Consider the following 19,185-nt stretch of genomic DNA (forward strand, 5'->3'; position numbering starts at 1 on the left):
CCGCGGCATGTGGGATCTTCCCAGACCAGGGCTCGAACCCATGTCCCCTGCATTGGCAGGCAGACTCTCAACCACTGCGCCGCCAGGGAAGCCCAGGGCTTAACTTTTGATGTTCTGTAGCATTCAACTTTCCAGTCACTCCATCTGGGGGTATTTTTTAAAGGTAAACCACTTCAGAAGTAACACATGTCAAAATAAGAAATCTTTGGGGAAGCTGCAGCTAAAGAATGTTTATATATGCTATAATATGTTTCATATCTATAGCTGTTAAAAGAGAATTAAGAGGATATGGAGAAATTGGAGCCCTCATAACCCTGGCGGGCCCAGTGGTTAAAACTGTGCTTCTGGGCTTCCCTGGTGGCGCAGTGGTTGAGAATCTGCCTGCCAATGCAGGGGACACGGGTTCGAGCCCTGGTCTGGGAAGATCCCACATGCCGCGGAGCAACTGGGCCCGTGAGCCACAACTACTGAGCCTGCGCGTCTGGAGCTTGTGCTCCGCAACAAGAGAGGCCACGATAGTGAGAGGCCCGTGCACCGCGATGAAGGGTGGCCCTCACTTGCTGCAACTAGAGAAAGCCCTCGCACAGAAACGAAGACCCAACACAGCCATAAAAACAAAAACAAAAACAAAAAACTGCGCTTCCACTGCAGGGGGCATGGGTTTGATCCCTGGTTGGGGAACTAGGATCCCACCTGCCACATGGTGTGGCCAAAAAAAGTGGGAAACAAACCAAATGTCTATAAATTGATAAATGAATAAACAAAATATTATATATTCATACAATGGAATATCATTGGGCCATAAAAAATACGAAGTAATGAATGATATATGCTGCAACATGAATGAACCTTAAAAACATAATGCTAGTGGGATAGGGAGGGTGGGAGGGAGATGCAAGAGGGAGGAGATATGGGGATATATGTATATGTATAGCTGATTCACTTTGTTATAAAGCAGAAACTAACACACCATTGTAAAGCGATTATATTCCAATAAAGATGTTAAAAAAAAAACCATAATACTAAGTGAAAGAAGTCAGTCGCAAAAGACCACATAATGTATGATTTCATTTATATAAAAAGTCCAAAAAATGGGCGGAAGACCTAAATAGATATTTCACCAAGGAAGACATACACAGATGGCCAATAGGCATATGAAGAGATACTCAACATCACTAATTATTAGAGAAATGCAGGTCAAAACTACAGTGAAGTATCACCTCACGCTGGTCAGAATGGCCATTATCAAAAAAGCTAGAAACAATAAATGCTGGAAAGGGTGTGGTGAAAAGGGAACCTTCCTACACTTTTGGTGGGAATGTAAATTGATACAACCACTATGGAAAACAGTATGGAGGTTCCTTAAAAAACTAAAAATAGAACTACCATACGACCCAGTAATCCCACTCCTGGGCATATACCCTGAGAAAACGGTAATTCAAAAAGAGTCACGTACCACAATGTTCATCGCAGCTCTATTTACAATAGCCAGGACATGGAAGCACCCTAAGTGTCCATCGACAGATGAATGGATAAAGAAGATGTGGCATATATACAATGGAATATTTCTCAGCCATAAAAAGAAACCAAATTGAGTTATTTGTAGTGAGGTAGATGGACCTAGAGTCTGTCATACAGAGTGAAGTAAGTCAGAAAAACAAATACTGTATGCTAGCACATATATATGGAATCTTAAAAAAAAAAAAGTTACTGATGAACCTAGTTGCAGGGCAGGAATAAAGAGGTAGACATAGAGAGTGGACTTGATGACATGAGGTGGGAGGGCGAAGCTGGGGTGAAGTGAGAGTATCATCGACGTATGTATACTACTGAATGTAAATGGCTGGTGGGAGGCAACAGCATAGCACAGGGAGGTCAGCTCGGTGCTTTGCAGTGACCTAGAGAAGGGTGTGGGATAGGGAGGATGGGAGGGAGGCTCAAGAGGGAGGGGATATGGGAACATGTGTATGCATATGGCTGATTTGCTTTGTTGTACAACAGAAACTAACACAGTATTGTGAAGCAATTATACTCCAATAAAGAGCTCTTAAAAAAAAAAAAAGTCCAAAATAGGCAAATTTAGGGACAGAAAGTAAATTAGTGGGGGATAGAGGTGAAGGGGGAAGAGAGTGACTGCTAATGGGTATGGGTTTTTTTAAGGAGGAGATAATGAAAATGTTCTAATACTGATTGTGGTGATGGTTGCACAACTCTGTGGATACACTGAAAACCACTTAATCATACACTTTAAATAGGTGAACTGTATGATATGTGAATTATATCTCAACAAAGCTGTTCTTTAAAAAAGAGAAAGAGAATTAAGAAACATTACCTGAAAATTCAGAGATCTGAGTTCTGACTTTTCTCTGGTCTCCAAAAGGTCTGTTTCCTCTTGCTGGAAATTCTTTTGTTGGTTACTGTTTTTCCTCATTATAACTAGAAGAAAATCAGATAGCTCTTATTTTACTCTGCACTACAGGAAGGAAGATGTCTCAAGTGCATACATATTTTTCTTTGCAAGAGCACCAGTTAACATCGGTAATCTCTGTCCTACTACTTGAATCTGTGAATTATCAAGCCTGATCTTGTATCTTAGGTGTGGTAGTCATATCCTGAGGGTATAGGAATTAAATTTTGTTGAGCCCTCTTCCAAGTGCCCACTTTTACAGATGAAGTTGAGACTTGGGGCGGTAAAGTAACTTATTAAATATTTGACCTTGTAAAAGTAGCAGTTTGAACCTATGTTTTGATGACTCAAAAATTTTTCTTTCCAGTGTCACATTGCTTTTTCCTACCAGGAAGATAACCCTGGATTTAAAAGTGCTGGAGAAATTATGTGTCTAGATTTTGTTAGTGTAAAAAATCAAAATGAGAAGGACAAATGATAATTAGCTTGTCTGTAATAACTTTGCTGTATGAGTAAAGAAAATATTACCTTTTATCAGCCTGAGTTCTTCATTAAACGCCAAGATACTGAATTTATATAGAATTGAGGGCAAATAACAATGGGCCCCTCTGACCCTTGCTGTATCCAGACAACTGAGGCTTCCTGTTAGATGCCCTTGGTCTCCATCAGTAACATAGACCAATTAAAGATATGCATGGGTGACCTGAGGAACTTCTCATTCATAAAAGAGTCTTCTCCAGGAGAAGAATTTGGTATGAGAATTAAAACCAAAGCATCTGACTTCTGAGCATGCATGCACAGAAAGCCCGTCACAAAAGAATGTTTACTTTTTTGAGAGATGTAGGCTCTTAATGGACTATCCAGGTGAGAATGGTGTTTGGTTTCAGGCATCTATACAGTAAGAACCTCAGTGACTGGAAAGCGTTTGAAGTTTACTTTCACTGCTGAGGTTGAGAGATGAAATCTCCTTTAATATAGATCATCTAGGAAGTTATAGGGTAGAATGTTAGCTCAGTTAACTTTGACCTTCCATGTATATACCTATGATTCTTCTTTCCTTATGGACTATTTAAGGGACTTTATTCTGATAAAGCACTTGTATATTTCTTTCCATAGGATGGATAGAATGACAGAGGATGCTCTTCGCCTGAATCTGTTGAAGCGGAGCTTGGACCCAGCTGATGAGCGAGATGATGTTTTGGCTAAGCGACTCAAAATGGAGGGGCACGAGGCCATGGAACGTCTGAAAATGTTGGCACTGCTCAAACGGAAGGATTTGGCGAATCTTGAAGTGTCACATGAGTTACCCACCAAACAGGATGGCAGTGGTGTCAAGGGCTATGAAGAGAAGCTCAATGGGAATCTCAGGCCTCATGGAGACAACAGGACTGCTGGAAGGCCAGGCAAAGAAAACATCAATGATGAGCCTGTGGATATGAGTGCTAGACGGAGGTATGGCTTAGTTCAGCTGCCTCCATAGATAGGGTCTTCTCATAAACTACGCCTATGAAAAAGGAATGACTTCCAATGAGAGGAGGGTGTTTTTCATCTTAAAGCTTCTTGAATGAAGACGTATCTGTGCTATCTGGCTTGACCGTGAATTCCTCTTGTTTCTAGATGAAACTAGGTGCCTCCAAAAATTATTACCCTTAAGATAAAGTGGCCATTTCTGGATAAAGGAGGCACTAAGAGTTGATACCCCAATTAGAAGCGAGTTAATATACACTTTCACTCTAATCTTATGGCCATTTTAGGAGGGAAGAACAGCCTTTTCTTCAGATCATCCCAAGAGTTTTAGGGATGTGTTTATTATGGAGACCCAGCTTTTATTACATCAAAGAGCATGGGCCTGTCTTTTCTTGTGTCAACAAGGAACTTTATGTGCTAATCCTCTACATTCTTACTTCATTTGTGCCACATTCCCCAAGCCCCATATGTGCATACACGTTCACTTATATGAGTACACTCATGCTTGTGCTGTTTCTCTCTTTCTCATACATACGCACAGCACACAAGCATATGTTTTCACAGGTCTTGGTCAAGGTTGAGTACTTGGAACTGTGGAGAACACAATATAAAGAGGTACCAAGAACTGGCTGAGGTTAGAGTCTACCTGAACAGTGAATCATAGTATAGACAGCCCTAATTTTAAAAACATTCAGTTTATTCATGGTTCAGAAACACCTGATAGACATGAGAATTACTCTTCACTGTTCAGTTGCTCTCCAGTTGACCTTGCTGACTTTGTCCTAGGACTGATCTAAAGCAGGATCCTTAAGAAGCTGGACTGATGCAGAAAGAAGAAAAAAGGAAGGAATGGTTTACAATCTTACTTGGGTTTCTTTCTCTACCTTTTAATGTTTACTTATTAGTATTGTCCCAGAGTTATTTTTTTAAACCACACCTAGTAGGGGAACATTGTCTTGGTAATAGCATTAAAACCCTTAGGAAACTTCAGGTAAGTTCTCTAGTGGTTGTGGAAGAAGAGAAAAATTCTTGGGAGCTATACATAGTATCGGCAGAGTGTTATGAAAGTAGATTAATCCTTAGATCCTTTTAGAAAAAAAGAAAGTGGGTGAATGAGATAATGCACCTGAGTAACCCACTTGCCCCATAATCACCCTTAACCTTCTGGGGCAGATGACTAATACTACTTCACTGGGGACAATGAAGAGGAGAAATGTTAGGTGGATTCCTTACATGCACATTGGAACTGAAAATGTGTTTTTCATAGAAACATTGTTACACATTTTGATAAGATCTCAGTTCTGTTGGAATTACAGTATATCACAGATAAATTCTGTATTGAAAAGAGTACCCTGAAAACTCTACCAGTGTGTTTAATTTTATTAGAGGAATGAACTTTTGAAACTTGATTCTTTGGAAACTGGGAACTGTTTTTAATGGTCTCCAGGAAAAGAGGCTTGATGTAAACCATCTAGATCCCCATTCTGCGTGAAAAAATAGGCCCTATCTGCCCTGTCGTCCTTCTTCCCTTTCACCAGACCAGATATACTGACAGCTATTTCCACTTAGCCTCAAGCTTATTGTAAGAATGAACAAGACTGATAGATTGCTCAGCGTGGAGAACAATGGTTTATTTGATGTGGATAAAAAAGGAGGAGGGAATTGGAATTTAAAAGCAGAAAGAAGGAAGGGCTCTTGATGTGATAGCCATAATTGCCTAAATATCTTTTTTGCCATCAGTTGGGCAAGTTATGATGTCTGTGAAATAAGATATGCATGAAACCAACACTGCTTATGTTTTGGAATGCTGTCAAGACGTAGCAGTTTTCTTTCTGGTTTTGTTTTTACTACCTGGATAAGGATTAGGAGTTTTATAGTTTCTGGGAATCTGCCAGTCTGAGTCACAAAATGATGCCAGCAGCAAGTCTGGCTTTTAATATTATCTAATTGGTAGGGTTTCATACTTAAGAACACCAAATATTGTAAATCGTATATGTGTTTGGGAAAGTAGCAAAATAATATCTGTCCCCGGAAAAGCTTAATAAATGAGGCCAGAATTCCAGGTCAAAAGTTAAAAAAAAAACAATTGAGGAATGAAACTTGACTTGGGCTTTGCCTTACCTGTGCTATCTGTCTAATGTGAGTCTGATTATATCTGGGAATAAAATATCATTTAGGGTTTTCTCAGATACAACCTCCTCACAAATGTCGCTCAATTCCAAAATCTCCACGTAGGAATGTCTCTGCTTGTCCTGTTGCTGGACAGTCCTTAAGCAGTAGGTGGCACTCATTTGAGCAAGGAAGAATTCCTTAGGTTAGAAATAATCTGTGAGGTGTGTATCTAGCCAGGACCAGGATGGAAAGAGTTCTGACTGTCGTTGTAAGCATTGGGGAATCATGTAGAAGAAGTAGAAATCTACCAGACCTCAAAGTTGTTCACCCATGTTCTTGTTAGGGATGGGGAAGGGGGGGCATGAAGGAATATAGAAATGATAAGTAAAAATTCAAACTCTTCATTTAGGCCTGACCATTACTCCAGGAACTTGGGGTTAGAGAATGGAAGGTTCTTTTTTCCCTGTAGTGACTTCTTTTTCTGTAAGCCTACATTCTCAGCTTGCTGTGTCTGTGAGCAGTGGTTATAGAGTGATCCAGACAAACTTAATAGTTCCCAAGATAGTCATTATTATCACTGTCTCCCTACTTTATTTCCTCAGCTAAATTTGGTTGGTTTAGTAACTCAGTTTTACCCTGTTGAGGAATTGAATGCCTATCCCAACCATCCAGGGTGCCTTGTTCAAAAGGCATCCAAGTCCCAACAGTACCTGAGACAAGAGGCCCTGAGAAATGGTCAGAGGCTCTCAGGACTATAAAGATCTGTGGTTATAAAAGGTTTGAGTTACCTGTTTAAATAAGATCTAAGAACACATTGTTTTAGACCTACATACTCCTGACTACACTGTAGATCTCAAAGAAGTAGGGTCAGCGAAGATAACTCTGAGTTAAGAAATCAGAGGAGAGTTAGAGGATATGGTCGCTGACTTGGGAACCTACGGCAATTAGAATTTGCAGGATTCTTGTTATCCAGGTCTTATGCAGTGAGTGTCATTTCTCATGATTTTAGAGGGACAAGATGCTCTTAAGGCTTGCCCCAGGAAGATCAAAACCAGAATTGTCTAATAAATAGGATTGGCCATAAGGCATAGCCAGTGTGGAAGATTTAGATTCCAAAGTCATTTCTAGACAGTTTCTTTCTGAGGGAAGTTGCTAAGTAGAACTCGCAAGTAGATGCAAGTCCCATATATTTAATTCTGGAGTTTCAGTCCTCCAGAAGGCTGTAGACATTTATACTTAGCACTGTCCATTCCCTCAAGCCATTGACAACAGTACCTTCTTTTGGCCTTAACTCTTGACAGGATAGACTGTCAGTGGAGTTGTCATGTAAACTCCTTTCTTGTAAATTGTCAGATAGGCAGGACCATGTTATCAATATCATGGGTTGCCTCCTTAGCGATGTGTCATCTGTATCTGGGGTGGACAAGTAGGCTCTGCTGCCTTTGTCTTTCTTCCTCTGTGAAGCTAACCATTTCCTTCTTGACCTTCTCTGTAACTAACAAGACAACCCAAAAGGAGACTGAGATATAAGGAAAACATTTGGAATTTTGATTAAAATCAGTGTGATAAAAACACTCATCTCTTTTTCCCATTCCTAAAGCCAGTCAGTGTCTGTCTGTCTGCATCTTCTGTAAGGAATTTAGATGGGAAAAATACTTTTGCTGAGGTTTTGTCATCACTTACATCTTGGTGTCTACTTTATCCTTTGATTTGGGTGTCTCTGTCTTTCCCTGGGTGAATCAGGACAGACTTAAGTTCCCTTGAATTTCTTTGGTCAGTGTAGAAAAGTTTTCTGAACTTTTCTATGAACTTTCACTGTTGGAAGTGCCTTAATTTTTCTTCTCTTGTCTAGTGAGCCAGACCGAGGAAGGCTAACTCCCTCCCCAGACATCATTGTTTTGTCTGATAATGAGGCTTCCAGTCCCCGTTCCAGCTCCCGAATGGAAGAAAGACTCAAAGCAGCCAACCTAGAGATGTTTAAGGTAAAGAAAAGAAAGATTCCTTTCTTCATTTTTTGCTTCTACTATTCTCTTTAATTCCCTGAGAGTCCCATTTCTGGTTTTTTAGTGTTTACTTTTTGGATCTAAAAACTACCCATTGATGAAACTCTTCATATGTGATTCTCAACCTCAAAGGTGTGCCCTTTTAGAGGGAACTATTAGAATCAAGTGGAGAAGAGAGTTTGAAAACGCATATTCAATATAATTTATCTTTGGAAAATGAAAACTTCATAATTCAAGTCATGTAAAGTAAACTCTTAACTAGAAGGATACATTCTATACTCTATCCTGGGTCTCAGAATATGGAGGAATTCCTAAGTTTTCATGTATTTCTAGAGGAAACATGGCTTTAAAAGATTGAGAAACATTATTTTAAAGGAAAGCAATATCTCCCTTAGGCTGTTCTTCTGTTTTGCCAGGAATCTGGTTAATTAGCATTTATATGTGGTCTCTTCTTTCATTCTGTAAGCAGTTTTTGAGTACCTACTGAATACCAGGCACTGTGCCAGACTGTGTGCTAGGGACACAAAGATAACAATTCCATTGCCCCTTGTGCTTCTTGTGGAAGGTGGAGGTTTGGGACCTCAAAGAAGAGATCATCTTGCAGGAAAGGACTCTGAGTAACTGCTGCCATAGCTGATAGTCTCCATGTTTCCTCAGGGGAAAGGCATTGAGGAACGGCAGCAGCTCATCAAGCAGCTGAGAGATGAGCTGAGATTGGAAGAAGCCCGACTGGTGCTGTTAAAGAAACTGAGACAGAGTCAGCTACAGAAAGAGAATGTCGTCCAGAAGGTACTGTGCCTGAGAAAGAAGGGACTAGCAGAAAGCAAAGAAAAACTGGTTTGAGAATGGGCTACCCCAGGTAGATTCAGCTGGGTGGCTCATTCTTCTCTGGTTCCATGGTTTTTAGTCTCTAGGAATAGTGATTTTTTAAAAATTTTGGGCCTTAATCAAGAAAACCGTGATTCTGTTTTTCTTATTTTCCCCTCTGGTCAACAGGAGCTTCAGACTGACAAGGAGTTTTGAAAGTCTAGAAGTGTACCAAATTTCTACCTCTGATTATTAGCCTTTTCCACTGTCTCATTTTCTCTTCTCTCTCCCAGACTCCAGTTGTACAGAATGCAGCATCTATTGTTCAGCCATCTCCTGCCCATGTGGGACAGCAAGGCCTCTCCAAGCTTCCCTCCCGGCCTGGGGCCCAAGGGGTTGAACAGAATTTGAGGACATTGCAGGTATGTGACCCCTAGGGTGATCTTAGTTTCAGGGGGCCCTGTTATCCTATCTCTGTTTTGGTGCTTTTGTGAAGATAATAGAAGAACCTGGCCTTGATAGAGGTGTTATTACCATAGATAGTCCTGTTGGTCCTTAATGGCATGATTTAGTCTTCAGTAGAAGGATGAATAACTAATCTTCCCACCGTAGTCTTTCTTTTCCAGAGGTTTCCAGCTTAGCCCTTTTCTATAGAGGGTTAAATAGTTTATACCAAAGAAGCCAGGGAATTCCTAACCACTAATCAGGTTTTATAGTGGTGGTAGATTTATCCCCAAAGATCCTGAGACAAAATTACCAAGTCTGACTATGTTTCTGTGTTTCCACTTAGCTATGTATTATAGGCAGTGTTTTCTCTTTGGCATTTTGTGAAGCGTTTTACCTCTATGACTATATCTTTTCCTCTTCTTCCCGTTCAGGGTCACAGTGTTATCCGTTCAGCGACCAATACCACCCTCCCACACATGTTAATGTCTCAACGTGTGATTGCGCCAAACCCAGCCCAGCTACAGGGTCAGCGGGGCCCACCTAAGCCCGGCCTTGTACGCACCACAACACCCAATATGAATCCCGCCATCAATTACCAGCCGGTAAGAGGGAGCCCTCATGGGGAAACAGAGAAATCTTTTATTTGCTTTCCCTGTTGAAAGGACCATAGATTTTAAGTTTGGGGACACTGAGAAACTCTAGGACAACAAAGGTAATTTTGGTGGGTTGACAGTGGTCCCAAAAGTGGAAACGCTGAGGAATTATGTAGTAGTAGAGAAGAAAGGTTATATGCAGCAGAGCAGCAGTAAGCTAAAATCTGCCTAGAAGAAAGAGAGAGAGGGATCTAAGGAATAAGAAGCATAAAGGATGCATGACAAAGCATCCCAAATCTTTATTTTTCTCTTAGCAGTTTTATTTTTATTTATTTATTTGGTTGCACTGGGTCTTAGTTGCAGCAGGCGGGCTCCTTAGTTGCAGCATGCATGTGGGATCTAGTTCCCTGAACAGGGATCGAACCGGGACCCCCTGCATTGGGAGCGTGGAGTCTTAACCACTGTGCCACCAGAGAAGTCTCTCTCTCAGCAGTTTTAGTTCATAGCCACTATCATTCTCCTTTCTTATGTGCCAGAGTCCTTTTTCAGTGGAGAAGTTGGACGCCTCATGTCTTTTTCTGAGTTTGGGGGAAGCTAAGTAGTTCAGACTAGGATCAGATAGTGTCCTCTGCCACGAAAGTAAGAATTGGTTCTTTCTCCTACATACCATCACTGACCCCTATACTCAATCTATTTCAGCAGTCAAGTTCTTCTGTTCCCTGTCAGCGTACAACATCCTCTGCCATCTATATGAACCTTGCCTCCCATATTCAGCCAGGGACCGTGAACAGGGTGTCCTCACCACTTCCTAGCCCCAGCGCCATGACTGATGCTGCCAACTCACAGGCTGCAGCCAAATTGGCTCTTCGCAAACAGCTGGAAAAGACACTCCTGGAGATTCCACCCCCTAAACCACCTGCTCCCTTGCTTCATTTCCTGCCTAGTGCAGCCAATAGTGAGTTCATCTACATGGTAGGCTTGGAAGAAGTCGTACAGAGTGTCATCGACAGCCAAGGTAAGGCTGTTTGTTGGTCAGTCTTTTTATCTAAACGAGAAGTTGCCAAACCTGGTTGATATGGGCAGAGTATTGCATGGTACTGTGTAATATTAAATAGTCTCTCTTTACTATTGCCAAACCACCTCCCGTCTCTGATTCGGAGACTGTTAAGGAGCAGCGTATCAAAAAGCTTTTTGTGTGTCTGTGTATCTTAGACTTAGTATTTTTGTTGTGTATTTTGTATATCTTGTCTATTTTTTGCAGTATATCGTTAGCTCTTTTAAATGTGCCTAGCGTGATGCATGCATAATTTGAAGACTAGAACACTTATTTTTAATGTTAGTGTTTATGTGGCATTGTGCTTGCATTATTATATTCAGTCCCTGCTGTTTGAGTGCTTTTAGTTGAGAAAATAGACTGATAAAGATAACTAGGACCACGTAAAAGCTATAAACCAACACTGAACTATAAAGTATTAATAACATCACACAGTCTATTCTGACAAAAGTTATTAAGCCTGAATTTCTAAACATAAGGACTTAGGGGAACACCTGAGGAAGGTGCCTAAAGGGCTCAGTATTGGCTATAAACAGATCACAAAGTGAATAACTCAGACACTGATAGGTAAAAATTATGAATGTATATGATAGGGATAAGTGTGGTCTGAGGTAAAGAGATGCTAAGAAGCAAAAGTACTGGTTGAATTAGGTGGAGCCCTTTGACTGAACTGACACACATTTTCTTCTCAGTGTGGTGTAATAGGAAATCAGAAAACTTGGGTTCTTGTCCCAGCTTTGTCATTTGGAGCTATGTTTCTTAGACTTAGTTTCCTCATTTGTAAATGGGGATGGTACTGTCTAATTCCCTAAAGTGATGTTGTTGCAATCAAATGAAATAAAAGTATTTTATAAATTATAGAGTCTCTTTCTTAATTCAGCAGAGTAAACTCCTGGAGAAAGATCATCTGATGAAGAGAAACAGAGGAGACACAGAGGAAATGTGAAACCACTGATTATTCTTTTTGTTGGCATCTAGGGAAAAGCTGTGCCTCACTTCTGCGGGTTGAACCCTTTGTTTGTGCCCAGTGCCGCACAGATTTCACCCCTCACTGGAAGCAAGAAAAGAATGGTAAGATTCTATGTGAGCAATGTATGACCTCCAACCAGAAGAAGGCTCTAAAGGCAGAACACACCAACCGACTGAAAAATGCTTTTGTTAAAGCCCTACAGCAGGAACAGGTAAGAATTCTGACTACTTCTCACCAGCCACCTGCCCAGGTTTGGTTTTCCCAAAAGACAGTTCTTTCTAGTTTAGAGGAGTTGTCTCTGTGATCCCCACAGTCCAGGTGATCTAGGTTTCTGAATCTAAGTTCCTAGAACCTAGAGGTCTGGGTTCCCTTTTTTTTCTTCTTACCATTCTGCCTTTTCCATTTCCATTTGACTGTTTCTGATTGGGTAAGAGCATAATGACATATGGCTGAGCTTAAGGGAAAGGGACAAAAGGCTTGAGACTCCTGGCTTTCCCTGGTAGTACTAAAGAATTCCTCTATTCTTGATTTCATTTCCTTAAACAAATGGATTTTGGTGAGAGGGATTTATATTTGTACTAGAAATCTCTTTGAGAGAAGTAATTATCTGCAGTCCATATTTGACAAAGAAATGACAAAGGAAAGGGTAGATTATAAAGTAGCCCAATGAAGATTAGTGGTTGCTAGTGTGTGTGAACTCTCATATAGTATTAATAGAATGAGAATATCTTGGAGTGGGGAAGATGTGTTGGGAAGCTCAGATTCTTTTCCACCCCACCGCCCATCAGACCCCTTTGGGTAGCATCATGGGTCTCCTGGAAAATGGGTAGACAAGAGTCAAAAAATAAAACTTAGTAACTCATCAGCCTTAATTAATTACATTAGTCAGCTCATCGCCACCACCCAGATCTCTCCAGCCAACTTCTGAGAGCCAGCTTTCTTGGAGAGAGGGATTCCTAATCATTGAAGTATGTAGGTTACTTGTGCCCAGAGATCTTAGTGCACCTACCCCACCAAACTCTTTTGCCTTTTCCATATCCCTCCAACTAGCTGGCAACATTAGAGATAAGAAGACCTCTAGGTTTTCTGGTTAGGAAATTGGGTGCTGTCCTGCCCAACTTGACCTGATGACTCCCAACAGGAAATTGAACAGCGATTACAGCAGCAGGCAGCACTCTCCCCCACTACGGCTCCAGCTGTGTCCAGTGTCAGTAAACAAGAGACCATAATGAGACATCATACACTTCGACAGGTGAGGATTTCTCTTGAGGTTTTGTCAGCCATTTATCTCAATTTGTCCTTTCTTCTGCAGAAAATCATACTGCTCTTCTGTACTCCCATATCCTTACCTCCCCCTTACACCTTCCATCATGGTAAAGTTATGATCGCTTGTCTCCTCATCATTGCAGGCTCCACAGCCCCAAAGCAGTCTCCAGCGTGGTATACCCACGTCTGCCCGTTCCATGCTTTCCAACTTTGCACAGGCACCCCAGCTGTCTGTGCCAGGTGGCCTCCTTGGTATGCCAGGTAAGAAGGGTTGATATGAGAACTTTTCTCAGGGATTGACTAATTAGTATGCAATTCTTTAGCAGCCCCTTTAGATGAATTGTTCTTTCTTTTGTTTTCTGCTCTTTCTTTAGGCCCTACTCCCTTCACTCTTGTTATTTGGCAAAGGTTTGCTAAATCCATATTACATGCTAGGCACAGTACACTAGGGTTTTAGTGGTGAAAATGACACAGTCCTGTCTAGTGTACCCTCTTAGTGGGCATGTGGTTATTGATCTCTTTTGGCCAGAATAGCAGGGTTAACTGTCCTGATCCAGTTTGAATGACCCAGGGATGCTTCTTTACAGCCAGCAGCCCCAAAACCAAAGCAGATTCAGTAATTCCCTCTTTGTCTTGATTATTTTCCTCTCACCAGTTTTCTCTGACTCTTCTATACCATCAGGACTATGTTTATTATTCCTGGTAGGATTGAAGTTTTGGGAAGACCTCTCCTAAAGCTTGGGAGCAGGGTGGGTAGTTGCTACTGAAATAAAGCTTAACTGAGTCTGCAAAGATGTAGACAGCTTCTAATGTTTCCTCTGCATCTCCACCACTGCAGCCCCAGGGTAGTGCGGAAGAAGGTGTCATTTCCTCTTTTAATACCTGCGCTCCACTTTTGTCTCCTGGGTCTAGGTGTCAACATTGCATACTTGAACACTGGTATTGGAGGACACAAAGCCCCCAGTCTGGCAGACCGACAGCGGGAATACCTTTTAGACATGATCCCTCCTCGGTCTATATCGCAGTCCATCAGTGGACAGAAATAACGCCTGTTCCACTTGTACTGCCCCAACCTTGTATCCTTTACTCCTCTCCTCTCCCGTTGCCCCCAACTTCCGTCGCATGCAGTGCCTGTACTGGTGCCTACCATACACGGAAAACAAAACAGAAAAACAGAAGACAAACAGTAGAAATCAACAAGAAAACACACGCCCTGCCCCGCCACCTCCCCTGTATTTCACACTGCTGCGATCTGTTCTTCTGCCACTTTCTCTCTTCAGTTTTCTATAACAGTGAGGTGGATCTTTGCCTCTGATAGAGGTCAGAATGAGGTCCTGGGGAGAAATCCAAGCCCTCTGACGTGTGTTTCTAAAGTTTGTTTTTATGCTTTAATTATTATTATCATTTTTAATGATGTTGTGTGTCCTCCCTTTGTTCAGTGGACGGTTAAACCTTTTTATTTTCCCCCCAATATGTTTTTTTTCCTCTTTCTTTCGTCTTTTTTTTTTTTTTGGTAAACACAAATGACATTCAGTTAAGTGATAGGAGCATTGCAGTAGGGTCCCCAACTGCCAGGTAGGACATGACTGGGAGTGTTAGGGGCAGAAGTTTTTAATGCACTTAACCCCAGGGTCAGGGGTAGGTGGTGGCATCAAACAAGGAGGAATAGCACACCCGCTGTGGGGTGTCTCTGAGCTGCACAGTTCTGGAGGCAGTGTTGAGTATTGAAGTTGGGCTCTAAGAATGAGGGGAAAGAGCCTGGAAGGAGAAGCTTTAAAACTTAACCACCCTAGAATTGACCCATAAAGAAGGGGGAGAAAGGGGCGTGACAATGAGCATAATGTTGAGCCAAGGAGGACTGAGACCAGGTCCTGGCCTTTTGGATGCTGGGGGAATGAGATTGGTCTCCTGACCCCAGTGGAGACACAGAAGTCTATTCCAGGCCAACTAGCCCCAAATTATTTCATCTTATTTTCTTTGTAAAATTCTCCCCCATCCCCATCTCTTTCTTTTCTTTTCTTTTCTTTTTTTAAATCCTAATCTGCCCTTGGTAACCACAGCCCCATCTGTAATATAGAGGAGTGGCTATTCCTAGCCTGACTTTGCTGGGTGTCCTGGACATTGGATGGACATGAGTGAGTGAAATGTCAAAGGGAGGAAATAGAGGAAGAAAGAAAGAGGGGTTTCCCTCCCAACAGTTGCGACTCTCCCATTTGTCTCTTTATCCTCTGAGCGCCAGGAGATGAGGGTGAGGGCACCTAACAGATTGGAGCCCTGCCCTGACCCTGCTGCACTAACTGCAGAGCCAGCCGCTCAAAGCCAGACAATTCATGTCAAAACCAATCCTGGACTTGTGCTATACAAGTAGTAGTTGTCTTTTTTCTCCCCAGAATTCTATAAATTTTGCTTTTTTGTTTGTTTTTATTTTTTTCTTAAGTGCTACTAATGTAGAGAATGAATTGAATTGTGCAATGTTGCTGTTCTGGGGATTGGGGAGATTAGCATCCCATTTGCCCATACTGTGGGGGAAGGGGGAGAGGACCAGGCTGTTTTTGAGGTAAGGGAAGCCCCTTAAAGGTAGAGGTTTCTGCTCTCCTCATAGTGTATGCCCACCTGTCTCTCCAGCCGTAGAAGCTGCCAGAGTTCAAGGAAGGGATACTCTCAGCAAAGAGGTATGAAGAGAGGAGTTTAACATTTTACCCTTGAAAGCCACCTGGGGAAGTTCCCCCACTTTTATTTTTAAAATTAAATAATTTTTTAAAGTAAGAAGGCACTTTTAAAATTAACACACACACAAACTGCACATCCTCCCCATAAAGTTTGGGGAGGGGATGGGAGAAGGAGCTGGAATCAGGCTCTGTTCCCCCCACACTGGCCTCTACTCCCCATACTCCAGAGCCACTGTGGGTGATTATACTGGCCCTACGGGCCTTCCTGGCTTTTTTTCTTTCCTCCCTTCCCCCAAATTCATTGAGCACTTAATAAAGGAGCAGAGATGCAGCCTGTGTCTGGGCTCCCCCAGTGGTGAAATGATCTGGAAGCTAGACGCTAGTAACAGGTAGTGATGGGGTCGTTTCGAGTATTTTTCTGGGGAATGTGGAATCCCTGACTGTAAGTGGTGGGAGAGGGAGGGGGGTTAGTGGAACTGGGTCTGGGATTATTTTAAAATTATATATATATATATAAAGATATATTCTTACATCTCTCCTTTGCCCTCTGTGCTTTGAAAGCACTGGATAAATCGTTTGGTTTTGCTTTTCCCTCTTCCACGAAATTGGAAGCTTTTTAAAAAATACTTTCCCTGCAAGTCATCTTGCCTTGTGGCATGTCTGTCTAGCTTCTTCCCCCCCCCGCACCCCCCATGATGAAGTGCCATTTCTGTTATGTCTCCCCTCCCCCAGCTCAGAGGTGCTCAGAGGTACGAGGTACCCAAGTTTGTCAATTGAGATTAAAAGTAAGGAACAGAGAATGTGCAATACCGTCTGGCTGGGGGGTGTCCCTGCCCTGAGCTGAGTCCCTTCCCTGGGAGCCAGGCCACCTTTGAATGGGGTTTGGAAGTAATATGTGTCGAGAATGGGGGATGATGGGGAAGGAAAGCCTGTAGTCGAGTGCCTGCCAAGGTGCTGAGGCGATAGGGGAGAGGATGGAGTCTTCCCTGTTTTTATCCCCTCAGGGTCAGTTACACAGAGGCTGCTTGTTGACTAGTATAGCTCCGTGACCCTTTGCTCAATCGCTGAGGTTTGATTTCTTACCCTCTCTTCTCCCCATTTTCATACCCTTCCCAGGGATTAGTGACAGGGGTGAGGTTCCCCTAATCATGGTAAAGTATTAGCCTTCCACCTCCTCCCTTTCCTCCCTCTCCCCCGTCCTTCTGTTTTCCTCATTTCTCTACTTTTTCATCACTGATTGCCTTGTGTCCCTCCAAGTCTGTTGTTGCTGTCCATCCCCAGGCCTTGGGCCCCATAGACACTAAACCTCATGCCCTAAAGATAGGAGGAAAGACCCTCTGTTCAGTTATTTTACCCCTGGAGCACTGAAGCTCAGGGTGATACTAGAGTGAGGATCCCACCAGTTTTGCCTGGCTTCCTCCATCCCCAGAGGCTTTAAAAGTAGTAGTAGTTTATGGACAGTGGCTTACTCTCTAGAAGCCTGATATGGGTGGATAAGCAGTAAGGCTTGGGTAAAACTGAGGGACAGAGGTCCTTATTTGTCTTTTTTTTTTTTTTTGTCATTTGACCACAGCATCTGGACTTCTTTCATCCCTGGAATAAGTACTTTTTCCACATTTTTTGGATGTATGTATGGTAGACAATTTTTTTTTTTTAAGACACAGAGATAAATGTTTTCCTGCTTTGGTTACCTTTCCTTTCCCCTTTAAAAGGAATTAGCTATAGAACTGCTTTGTAAAGATGCTTCTTGATATTTTACTTTTGTTCCTTTTCCCCAACCACTCCCTTTTCTCCCCACTTCTCCAGAAGGCATAACCTTCTCTCCACACCCCACACCCCAGTCCTAGGCTCCCTTCCCCTCCAACAAGACCTTCATTAGCTTATGATATTTGCTGCCGAGATGTTATAACAAGGACTCATTCGTGTATATAAGCTATTTCTTGATCCATTTAAAAGGAATTGTACATTGTGTAGAAAAAAAAAAAAAACTGAAAAAGAGAAAAAAAAGCCCTAGCCATGGATATTGTGAAACTGTGTTATGTCATTTTGTAATGTGCCCGTTTGTGTATGATCCGTGCAAAAGGGTTTCTGGGGAAGGGGAGGGGGTAGGGAGGCAGGGCTGTGGAGGGTGGGTAGGGGAGTGGGCCGGGCCCAGCACACTGAGACTGGCAGCTGCTCCAACCCCATCCCTCCTTAGAGATGCCACCTCCCCCACCACCCACCCCTAATTTGTGCCTTGCCTCCCCACCCTGGAGTAGTCCCTCCGGGTCACCAGCACTGCCTTGGCAGAGCCCACTCCCTACCCTAACCTGCCCACCCTCCCTACCCCCCAGCATTAGGTTGATACTGTGGGGAAGTGCTGGGGGTTGGGAGGTAGCCGAGGAATGGGGCAGTTCCCGGGGGCATTGAAACCAAGTATTATTATGAATTGTAATTGTATTTGCACTGTTTTTTTTCCTCTGATTGCATCAGCATATATACAATATACCTATATAACAAAATTCAGTGTCAAGCTTTCTTATGCAAGGGATTTCCTCCAACCCCAAAAAAGAACCTAGTTTCATGGGCCTTTGAGGGTGGATTGTCATGGGATGATAGAAATGATTTTAACAAGTCATCCTAAGCAAGTCTCCCCTAGGGAGAGTCATATCCATCATTGTAAATTGGGGTGAGGCTGGGTTACTGCAAAAGCTAAGGCTCTTAGTCCGGACTGTGGAGAGTAAAGAGAACCACAACACAAAGGGAGGTGGGTGGTGGCACAGTCTGGAGACCTGGGGTTTAGTCCCAAGCTTTCCTACTAACTTGCTATGTGACCTTTGGTAGAGTTAATTTTCTGGGTCTCAGTTTTCTTATTTGTGAACTGATGGCAGACAGGGGGAGATCATCTGGCCACCAAGTTTAAAATGCTTCCTTCCCCACCTACAAAACTTGAGGTGAGGAAAGTGTTGGGCTGAAAACCCATGGAGGAAACCAAAGTTACTAGTGTTGAAGTGGGTAAATGTGTGACAGTGCCCTTGGAGAGCTGTCAGGCCCCTGCTGTTCCTTTTGGTTTAGGAAAGGCAGCAGAGTGATGTTTAGGACATCAGTTAAACCTGTGACATCTTTGCCCTCATGTCTCTAGTCATCCAAGGGCAGGGACCAGGCCCCAAGCCCCACCTCACAAGCAGCTGCCCTCAAGGGTGGTTGACCATTAAATACCCCAGGTTGGTGGTCACTCACACCCTTAGTGAGCTACAGGATGCAGAACTTTACTCACTTCGTGGTAGGAGAGCTCAGATATAGTCTACATCTTGTCTCCTTCCCTCAGATCTCATCTGAACCCCCTAAAGGCAGCTGTCTCAACAGCTGTCTCCTTCAGGGGCCCAATTTCCCCACAGCCTGGGCTGAGTA

General features: G+C 42.7%; 1 protein-coding gene across 3 annotated transcripts in view; it reads left to right on the top strand.

Moving 5' to 3' along the window:
• GATAD2B (GATA zinc finger domain containing 2B) overlaps positions 1 to 18,296 on the top strand; it is an 82,923-nt gene extending 64,627 nt beyond the window's left edge. For all 3 annotated transcript variants that reach the window (XM_082352928.1, XM_082352927.1, XM_082352926.1), the window contains 10 exons: positions 3,524 to 3,859; positions 7,839 to 7,968; positions 8,647 to 8,778; positions 9,090 to 9,218; positions 9,675 to 9,845; positions 10,536 to 10,851; positions 11,869 to 12,071; positions 13,002 to 13,112; positions 13,270 to 13,387; positions 14,039 to 18,296. In XM_082352928.1, coding sequence (XP_082209054.1) covers positions 3,525 to 3,859; positions 7,839 to 7,968; positions 8,647 to 8,778; positions 9,090 to 9,218; positions 9,675 to 9,845; positions 10,536 to 10,851; positions 11,869 to 12,071; positions 13,002 to 13,112; positions 13,270 to 13,387; positions 14,039 to 14,172 — 1,779 coding nt within the window. In that variant the 5' untranslated portion in view covers position 3,524 and the 3' untranslated portion in view covers positions 14,173 to 18,296. The remainder of the gene's footprint in view (positions 1 to 3,523; positions 3,860 to 7,838; positions 7,969 to 8,646; positions 8,779 to 9,089; positions 9,219 to 9,674; positions 9,846 to 10,535; positions 10,852 to 11,868; positions 12,072 to 13,001; positions 13,113 to 13,269; positions 13,388 to 14,038) is intronic.
• Positions 18,297 to 19,185: the final 889 nt, after the last annotated feature.

This window comes from Balaenoptera borealis (assembly GCF_965194805.1).
Source record: "Balaenoptera borealis genome assembly, chromosome: 1".
Lineage (NCBI taxonomy): Eukaryota > Metazoa > Chordata > Mammalia > Artiodactyla > Balaenopteridae > Balaenoptera > Balaenoptera borealis.